Consider the following 10,915-nt stretch of genomic DNA (forward strand, 5'->3'; position numbering starts at 1 on the left):
TCATAGTGGAGGACACTGGGGAGAAAGGGAGTCAGACCCATTATAAAATCAAAGATTTTTAAATCTGAACTCACTCGGAAGTAGAATTCTTCGTTCCATTTGGGATTAAGGGTCTGAAATAGAGAGTGTAGACATGGTTAGACAGATAATTAGTATGTACAAAGTGAGCATCATCATTAAACACAAAAACAGAACAGATGTATGAAACCAATCCACCTCAGAGTGAGAGAGGAGTGCCCAAATGAGTAACTAGACTCAATCGTGTGCATCAATGATTCTCTCACATTATTAGAGGAAGTTTGGAGCTAACATGTCCCAGTGATTGGCTGGAGTCCCAAGGTAAAAAGCCTTGAGGATTTTAGCCCACATCCCGGATGGCCCAGTCGCCTGGTCAGTGGATGCAGACTCTCTCCTTCTGTCTCACATATTTGATATTATGTTGGTTTGAGAACTATGTGACATGTCTCATTAAAATTCCTTAGGTGATTGAAATGACTTAAACACTAGAATGTCAATGAAGCCTTGATTTCACAAGTCTCTCTGATTAATAAACACTTCACAACATTTGACCGCAGCGCTAAAATATCATCTCCGTTAAAACCGCTGCTGAGATACCAGAATTACAAATGAACCTGCTGCCCTTTGACAAAAAGCCAACACGATGCTGTCAAATTATCCTTGTCGAATAATGACAAAACTCATGATATGCCTAATGTGAACAGTTAGCACATAAATACCATCATTAAATCTCAGAGCAACCCTTAGGTGCTCATATTTGTCTCGGGCTGTGTCTTCATTTTGTTTTTGGCGTATTTTCCATCATTTATTTTTACGCCTTCTTGCCGTGAGCAAAGCTCTTAGCTTCAACAACAAAGATGCCATCAAAGGTGTCCCACTTAAAGACACATAAAGCTCACAGAAGAGCTGAGCGGGGATGCTTCTTTTTCTGCTCCACATAGCAGTGCATTGTCAGCTATTTATATCCTATAAGGCAAGCATGGCTACTGGCAGCATATGTCTGCCTGCATGGGGGGCCCGCCTGACTCCAGCAGAGTGTTGCCTGGCAGCTAGGTAACCTTCACTACTGGGAGAAGAATCAAATAAGAAGCTGCTCGGTGAGGTAAATATCAGGAAGCTGTCTTTCAATGTTCAGAGCAGCCGGTTTCATCAAAGCCTCACATCTTCATCTTATTCATTTCCACAGATCCTAACCATGCTAACGCAGAAGTCATTGATTTCATTTGAGTATAAGGCTCAAGGAATTCCACAATGTCAGTAATAAATATGGATGTTTCATTGAAAGTCACAGCCCATGTACAAACAAAACATCTTCAGAGAGGAGTTTCCTGTAATAGAAAGTAATGGCTCCCCCTGCTGTGGGGAGATTTCCTCCTCAAAATAGGCCACAGGGGGAAAAGACCTTGGTGAGTGTCTCCCTCTAGACTGAAATAATTTCTCCGGGGATAAAGGAAGCGCTACCCTCTTCTCCCACAATTAGAAAATGTTTGAGTTCTTGTTATTCCTAAAGGGGTTGGGGTGAGTAATACTACAGGGCTAGGGCAGCATTAAGGGGAATTTCAGGATTTCCCAATTATAACTTAAGGGAGTGTATGTGGGGCAAGTGTGGGAGGAGATTACTGGAACGGGGATCTGATAAGGTGCAAACACATTAGGGTTCATTAAGTCTGAAACTACAAGCCAAAGGTCCTTTCAGGACAGGCGGCAGCAGCAGCGTGCTACAGTGGCCTGCATCCAAGACAATTTATACTTCACAACTTACCTTTTTTATGGTTTTTGTCTGGACTAAGGCAAGCTCTCTATTTTCATCCGCAACGTAGAGAGAAAGTTTGACATAAGGATCACTGCAGACACAAAACAAACAGAGGGATAAACACAAATCAGTGGTTAAAATCTTGAACTTTTCACAGTTCACACTTTGCAGCAGCACATTTAAATTCACAGGCACAAATCTGGTGTCTGCAATTATGTTTCAAGAATAGATTCTTTCAAGACTCACTTGCTGACGCAAAAGGAACATTTAGGTAAGATATAATATAGTGGATGATAAAGTTCAGTTTTTACTGAATCTGTTTATATCCTTGTATTGTTGTACTTACCTGGCGTGCTCTTCCTGGAGTAAATGACCATATAAAGACATCCTTGAAGACATCAGCTCATTGGACATGTATATAGATGTTGGGAAATGAGTATTCAGGGTGATCTGATGTTGGAGCTTTTGGCTCACATATTGTATTTTTAACTCATTGTTTGAAATTGGTTCATAGTCACTCAAGAGCACCACTGTGATATTGAGTTTTTTTTTCTTTCCTGGAGGAGCATTTTCAGCCTCTTTTTAACCATCAAATTAAAGCTTTGCAGATGTACAACACCTCATGAAATAAATTGTCTCTGCGCATAAGTGAGACATGAGCTCTTCTCTATTGTCCACAATGTGAACATCTGACAAATTTTTTGATGGATAATAAAGGAAAATCAGAACAAATTCCCTTTAAAATTGTACAATTTAACATGCTGAGTGTGGCAACACGATGTTAATCCTATTTCTAATGTCTTCACCTTAACCATGGCCAAAGGTGTAAAGAGGCCATACTGCTGAGTGGCACTCCAACACACCCCTTGATTACAGGGATGAAACATAAGTCTGCACCGAACAACCCCGCAGATAAAAAACTGCTTGCGTTTGGGAATTGTGAGATAAGGCTACTATTTCTTATTGACAACATGGAGTGTTAAAAATAGAAACAGCACAACACGGTGAGATGTGCAGTTGAAATAGTAAGAGTGTATGTGACAGTGCTATTTTAAAATCAGCCCATTGGTTTATTTGTAGGTGCTGAGCACGTAGAAAACTCCAGGTCTGGAAAGAGATGCAGAATTGTTCTATTCACTAAGCTGAGCAATTACTCTCTTGATCTCAGTCCCAACAGGCAACACTTGAGCAAACCTTCTCAGCGAAGAAGATGGATACTTTTATGCCACCCACAGTACCTTCAACGTATGTCTGTGGATAATATATAAACATGATTCTGTATTGTGATGTATTTTAGGTCCCTTTCAGAATCGGCCATGGGAACATACTGTGTATGATTCAGAAAGAGCCTGCTCGGTATGAATGATGGAGCTAAGGAGTTAACTGTAAAGTGACGTCGAACCTGACTGACTTTTGCTGACGTCTTGACAAAATGTGAGACAGGCCACACCTTTTTTTCCTGCTTATTTCCCAGACAGGTCCAAAGTTTCCTATTGTGCCTTCCTCATTGTTGCCATCTGCACGTTAAGATGACCAAGAGAGCAAGATGCATCCACATCTCATCATGCTACATAACTTTCTGCCTGGTCCGAGGGTACCATTCAAGTTAAACTCCTTCTCCGTTCCGTCCTCTGGGTGAAACATTTCCTGTGTAATGAATGACCAATTGATTGAAGTACCAGGAGTTATTGCACGAGGCTACAAACTCCATTAGAGTCATGTTTCAACTCATTAATAAATGCCTTTTAAATCTCATTTACCATTATCAGAATCAATAAGGATTTTGCCATCAAAATTAAAGTGTATCTTTATACACTAAAATATTATTGTGGCACGTAATTCCAAGAGGAGCCTCACATATTCAAAAGAAACAACTGACAGGGAGCGAAGAGGGCAATATTTTAAAATTGAGGTACAAAACAGCGTTAAGAAAGTGCACACTTGATTGCCAATTACCGTCCCCAGGAACCCCACAGCCTCTAATTGTGTGTTTGTGTGCTTCTGTGATGTGCTGCGCCTAAACAAAAACAATGGGCCGACTGTATCTAGGCTGCACTGAGACTCCTTCTTGTCTTCTTCCCTCTACCAATGAATATCCTGCCAGAGGAGACAGACAGGCTACTTCAGGTCATTAGTGGGAGATGAGAGCTGAAGTTCTGACACCTCACAATTCCTAATAACCAAACCTCTGTCGGGATGTTTTATTTAGCCTTCAATAACTAAGCAGAACACAATAATACAAAAGATGTATTGCTGAATACAACAGGAAGAGGAACAGGACAGGAGTAAAAAGATGAAAAGAACAAGCCAACAACGTTAGAGCACCTTGTGAAGTGACAGACCGTCTCCTATGATGGCTAGCAGCCACACACCCAGGACTCGTTCAGCGTTTCAGTCTTTACATGAGCCAGACTGAGCTGTCCAGCCAGCAGGGCATCAGGATGTGAACACATGCACTCTGGCATGTGAGTAGCACTCACACACTGTGACACACACCAAGCTCTTTCTCTGACAAAGTCAGCTTTCTCATACCTCAGCTACGATCCAATTCATACACGACGTGTATTTGAAACAAGGCTGCTGAAATGGGACTAAATCCTGGAATTGTTCAAGAATAGTTGAATATCAAATCAGATGAATTCCCCTCCCCTAATTTGCACTGCATTTTTATGTTCAAACCTTTTCCATAATAGGATCAATTGTTGTAGCAGAATTTGTGGTATTAGAGTGACTACGGCATTATTCTCATTTAAAACTCATTTGAATGATAATAGTGAGATTTCTGTGTGGATCTCTATCAAATATTTTATTAAGTCTGTAAAATATGACATGGAGACAGGAGATTTCTGCAATACCACGAATTAAAAATAAAACTTTGACACAGTTAGCTTTTAACATTAGCATTATTGTCATTTTGATTAAATGTGCAGCCTTATTAAATAGTCCCTCTCTTGCGAGCTAAATGGACCCGAAAGTCAACCTTCTAATTACCTGCTCTCAATATATGGGGACAGCACACTGCAGTAGATACAGAACAACATTTGGATCCCCGGATTTAATAGTACATTGAAGATTAGAATTAGTGTTACTCTCTTCCTGCGCACCTGCCTTGACATCGAAAACACTGACATCCCTGTCAACACCAGTGAAGTTAACATTTTAAAGCAGCCTATGTCCACTTGCTTTCAACACTAATACGCTTCAGAATAGTTGTGTATATTTCCACTGTGACAAATGTATGAATGAAACCAGAAATTAAATTAAGGTCATAAAAGAATTAACCCTTAATTTGACAGACAGAACGCTGCATTTGTGCTGAACTAAGAGCAAAATCCTTAGATTTTATCAGACACAAAAACAAAGAGGTAACAGGTTTAACAGTGATTGATTGACACTTGGTGTAATATGAATTGTTCTTTGTACAAAGAGGAGGGTAATTAGAATTCAGAAGGCAGAAGTCACACTGCAGCAAAGCAGTAAAGAATTATTAAACTCTGTATACTAATATCCAATGTTTAATACAAGTTGGGTTACAGAAGTTTACACTAGTCATAGATGAGGAGGACAGACAGAATGGGACAGAGACCCTCCAAGTTGTGAGAAGATCTGTGGGATGTACGGGGAATGAGGAATTCTAAAACACTTTCTTCTGGTAAAATTGTTATTGAGGTAAGTCATGAGCAGAAAAGAAAGGCAGCACACGGGTAATCATTGATTACACTTGGGACTCCAAGGTCTTTGTAAGAAGAAGGAATGTAGTGAAGCTTATAACACGGTGTTGACCACAACATTCAACTCATAACTCAAGTTTCTGAGTTCAGTGCATTCTGTTTATCTTCTTTCTAAGAAATGACCCTGGCCGGCCATTGTTGTTGACTTCAGTGTGGTGCATAAATATTGTGTTACAAAACTAAGCTTGCAAGATGACAAAATATGTTGTTCTGATCTATATACCTTATCCAAAGTATTAAAATGCGAGCCTTGCTTGGCCAAATAAGAAGCAATGTCTGTGGCAGCATCTTCCGGTGTGTCCGAAATAAGTCTGTAATGCTTACCTGGCTCCAATGATGTCTTTCTTCGCCAGATCAATTCCCGCAATGACCTTAACCCGCAGCACTCTCGTTTCATGCTGCAGAAGAGAGAGATGAAACAAGACATTTTAATCAAACTCATGAAAAATCAATCTCATAACCTCACAATCAAACCACTTCAAAATTGTCCAGCAGCTAAATGATCATAGATATTTTTTTAACTGCTCGTTACATTAGTTGTCAAATAAGAACTGGCTTAACAACAAATGCATTACAGAAAATAATAATAAACACCTAAGCTGCATTTCAAATACAATTATCCTCATAAAGGCACACTTGATATTTTTCGAACAACACTCCAAGTAGTAACTTGATTCAGCTACAACATTTGGTAGCCTCACTATTTTTTTTCATCTCATGTAATTAACAAACTGAAGGGTTTTGGGGTTTTTTTGAGTTCTGCTTGGACAATTGACCTTTAGGAAATAGAGATAAGCATATTTACTCAACTCTCAACTTCTATTGACCCAACAAGTATTTGAGTAATTACGAAATAAATCATATGTTGAATCAATAATGAAAATAATTGCTGGTTTCAGTTCTAAGATGAACAGACTGGCTGGTTTTCTTATAAGTCAGCTTAACACGACTATAAATAAACACAGACAACACAATGATGTCAGTGGCAGAGAATGGAGCACCGGAGGAAACTGAGGTGGAAGCTCAAGCCAACTCAGCTGTTACCTTGGGCCAAAGGGTGTAACAATATTGAATAGCCCATAGCCACAGGGAGGGCAGGGTCTCAAGGAATGTGGACACAACCACAATTGTCTTAAACCAGCACTTGAGAAGACTACATGTTGTGGTTTAATGTACGCAATATGGTGAATGTTCACTGAAAACTAACCAAGCCTTCCCCAATTTCCTTGTGCTGTGGTATGGAATGCTGTTATAGGCAAGCTTCCCTTCCAACAATGACTGACAACAAATCCATTCAAACAGGGCACAAAATTAGCACCGGTAGATTAGCTTAACTCAAGAGCCAGTAACAAAACAATGGGAATCAATTGAGTTCACTGGCCTTTTTTGGCTGGAGAACTAAAAAAGTTTATTTTGTTCACTGAATGAAAGAGAAGAACAAAGTAACTGACGAATCACGACGAGCGAAATAAGATAATCTGCTTGTATAAATAATAAAAATCTTCATTCAAAATAACACTAGATATTTGCCACTTCGATGTTCAACAATATGCTGAGAAAGAATACTGTAGCCCGCTACACTGGTATCAATGTTCACTGAATTCAACTACAATATGATAGAATTAAAGCCAGGAAGTAAACATAAACCATGGTGTTTTTCAGTTAACCTAATGAGTTACCATATGCAAATCTCCTGCAGTGACAGTTTAGCTTGAGAGGAACAAAATCTACATTGAATGGCACCCCACCATTTTCCTCAAATACCCCAAATGATCATATAAGAGACTTATTTTAAGTCCTTCAACCAGGTCAAGCAAGGAAACCTGTAGTCATACTGATCCTGACTGACCTGGTTGGCAGAAATAAGATCCACTCACTAGGGAAAAAAATATATTCCCATGGTCACCTGTTATTCTATCATGTCATCATGCTTACAATATACTGGATTACCTCATACCTTATTATTGGTGGAGCCCTGTATGTCAAAGGCGACACAGAGTTCACCAAACGAGTGAAAACCGACCTGTTAAGCCGGTGCAAAACATACCCACATGCCTCAACCACAGTGGTTGACCAAGAAAGGCTTCTAAGGAGATGATGTACAGTTTGACAGGTGGTAATGTCACCCAGCCCTCCAACTAGTAATTATGTTTCTCTTCTGCACACCTGTGCTTCAAGTATAGCACTCAAGTACGGAACCTGCATGTCTCGAACGTTGTTGTTTTTTTCATATACATGATTTAGTGAATGCGCCTTCTCGGTCGAAGCGTTTCATCTCTAAACTCTGCGGTCAAAGTATTTAAGGAGCAAAAATTAGGGTGGGTAGACTGAAGGACCCGCAGAGAGGTGGCAGGAAATTGACAGCTGCCTGAACACTACTATGGAATGTGGGTGAGGGCTTGTTAGCTTATCAGCTAACGTTAACGGTAGCTAACTATCCCTGGCACAAGCATCTTTAGAGAGGCACCCATTCATGTCTGTTGTCCATATGCAAAGCTCAGTAGAAATTAAAACGTACCTCATCTTCTGAAAGTCCATATATTGGCTCGAAATTCGTAGCCATATAGCCTGTGGTCCACGCTATATATATACAAAAACAAGGCGTTTGGCAAAGCTAGCTGGCTAGCCTTGAACAATAAAGTCCCACTTTCCTCTCTTTGTCGTGCGATGGTTGAGTCCACGGTGAGACCGAGCCGTTATCACCGTTATCACGGCTCTTGGGTTTAGTTCGCACCCAAATAACGTAATCCTCCCCAGCGTGGTTCGTCTAGGACACGACTTGGATTTTTATTTGGGGAGGGGGGGGGCACAATGTTACGACTGAGACAGATCGCTTTTGTCAACTCCGAGCTTATCCACCGAAACGATGTGACACTTGACTTCCTCCTAACAACTCAGCCAATCATGTGCAAGTTAGGTGTGATTGCTAACCATATCAACCAATCAGAAGCGCTGGGAATTTCCTAAAGCTCCCCATCGGCCAATAAAGTATGCAAAGGGCGTGGCGATGGAGACCGTGTGTGAGAGGTTGTGCCTTGCAAAGAAACTAAATTTAACATTGTCATGAATTATTCAACTTTGTTGGAATATATTATATCACTAGTTCCTGCGCAAACTGTGTCAAGGTGGTTTCTCGCTTTGGTCGTGATTATCCTAAAAGAGGGTCATGTAAGGGGCGGGGCTTGGGGCTCATGGCCAATCGCAGGGTAAAATTCACAGAAACAGACGGATCAGCGTGGAATGACAAAAGTTAAATAATTTACCGTGGGAAATGAAGAACAGCCAGACAGGTTTTTACATATTTTATATACAATTCTGACAGTTACAATAAATTATACGGTAACTGAGATAGATAGATAGATAGATAGATAGATAGATAGATAGATAGATAGATAGATAGATAGATAATGGAACAAAAATTAAAGACTTAAGTAAAGCTATACTATCTGTTACACACCAATGCCATGATTTTTGCTCAAATAAAGCTTTTCTTTGTGTTTGAGAGTGTCAGAGGGGGTAATAATCACACTTCACAAATTCACACACATCAAGGTCATTGTGGATGATGGAGATGCACTAAAGAGCATTATACTAAGAGGTCCTCTAATATCCTGCCCCACTTAAGTATATCTCAATATCTTGCAGTCCATTTCAATTCCACTGCAAACTACAAGCTCAATAAACAACAGTTTAATACCACTCTAAAAGGTGAAAAACACAACTGAACAATAAATCAGTGCAGTTTCAACCCACATCTTATCCCTTATATGATTTATACCCCACATATCTCTGTATTTGGAAATCAGAATGTGATTCATTTGCTGTTCTACACAGTACACACGCTGTCTTTTAACCCTCTGTTCATTTTCTCTGCTCCCACATGGCTCCCAGCTGTCTTCTTGGTGGAGAAGAGGTGTCAGAGGCAGCATCTTAAGTGGCACATTGAGGACGTCCACTTAGATTTTACAGTCTAAATATATATATTAATTTATTTCTTCATTGATAGTTTTCCTCTCTTGAATTGAGGGTCATAGGACCAAGGTTGGAACACATTTAAGGACTGTGAAGACCATTGATTGAAGTGTGATTTATCATCTTTTAATCTTTTTTATTATCATCTTGGTACAGGCGGAGTTCGAGACAGTATTACATCAGATTTGATACCTAATGGACCAAACACACGTATTTAAACAAGAACCCCCATGGCGTTAAATTATAATATAAAATAAAGATGAACTTTTCCCACATCCTCTGTGCAATGTGAGCCTGGCATGGTATAGACTGTAAACATTGATAAACCAATTCCTGTCTTCACCACTAGGGGTCACTACATCGCTACAAATTAATTTGAGATAATCAGTGATTGACAGCAATGACACCAACTGAACCTGACAGTACTTGAGGAACAGCTCAGTCCATCACCTCTAAGTGCAGGTCGTGTCAGTTCTCCTCTAGCGCACCAGTCGAGGAGCAAGCACAGGCATGGAACCTTACATTCCAAAATCGCAAAATCAGCTGTTAGACACACCCTGACTAGAAAACATGAAGAGGGCAAATAACTTGCAAATACATCCATCAAGGGAACCGATCAAACTAGTGCTTGTCAAATGTTTAGTGGCCCTCAGCATGGCTGTCTGTGCCGCATCATGAGACTTTTAAATCAACGCGGAGAGCAGATGGCTGCATTATGTAACATTATTGCTTCTAAGTAGAGCTGAAAAGGGAGGGCCAGAGATTTCCCAAGCCACCCTTGACACAAGGCCATCTTTCACTCTACCCGACACATCGTTTTGCAATGCTTACTCAGAAACAGATCCACAATATTTATCAACCAGCCTTGAAACATCAGAATTGCTCAAAATAAAATAGGATATATTTAAGATGTGCTTTTCTCTACCGTCATAGATGTCACAGACATAGAAAATATTTTTGAATGAAAACGTGAAACAATGACTATTTTTGTTGAATGAGACCCGCCTCTAAAAACTAAAACCTGAAAATTGGTTGAATTTGAATATATATCACACATACTGCCCACAGCGCTACCACTTTCTAGGAATTTTTTTTATTTCTAATCCCCCATCTTTGATATGAATATATCTCAGTTTCTGCATCAGCGAACAGATGTGGCCTCCCAGAAAAAGAACACAATGAGTACATTTGGTTTCAAGAGGCTATCATCAGATTAACAAACAAAACAGAGTAGTGTAGTTAGTCTAGGATTTGTTTTTGTAAATGAATACACAAACACAAAGAGTTTTAGTTAAACTGTCACACTTTCTGATTAATGAATAAACGAGATAGACGGAGTGATTTAGGGCCAGAATTGTTGAAGCAGAGTTCAGATTATAGAGACCTGACTATGTTTACAACTGCCATTAAAAGGAAAACGATAAACTCTGTTTGACAGTTC

General features: G+C 39.9%; 1 protein-coding gene across 10 annotated transcripts in view; it reads right to left on the bottom strand.

Annotated features, from left to right (window-relative positions):
* The window catches only part of nedd4l (NEDD4 like E3 ubiquitin protein ligase), a 47,128-nt gene that overhangs the window by 34,894 nt on the left and 1,319 nt on the right, over positions 1 to 10,915 (bottom strand). For 6 of the 10 annotated variants that reach the window (XM_086188423.1, XM_086188426.1, XM_086188424.1 and 3 more), the window contains exons 1-4: positions 8,021 to 8,390; positions 5,827 to 5,900; positions 1,781 to 1,862; positions 75 to 113 (exon numbers count right to left, since the gene is read on the bottom strand). In XM_086188423.1, coding sequence (XP_086044549.1) covers positions 75 to 113; positions 1,781 to 1,862; positions 5,827 to 5,900; positions 8,021 to 8,065 — 240 coding nt within the window. In that variant the 5' untranslated portion in view covers positions 8,066 to 8,390. Of the gene's footprint in view, positions 1 to 74; positions 114 to 1,780; positions 1,863 to 5,826; positions 5,901 to 8,020; positions 8,391 to 10,915 lie in introns of those variants that run through there. The other 4 variants (XM_086188430.1, XM_086188427.1, XM_086188421.1 and 1 more) reach the window with 2 other exon arrangements.

Source organism: Aulostomus chinensis, chromosome 19 (assembly GCF_037954235.1).
Source record: "Aulostomus chinensis isolate RoL2024-O1b breed Wild chromosome 19, RoL_Achi_v1.0, whole genome shotgun sequence".
NCBI lineage: Eukaryota > Metazoa > Chordata > Actinopteri > Syngnathiformes > Aulostomidae > Aulostomus > Aulostomus chinensis.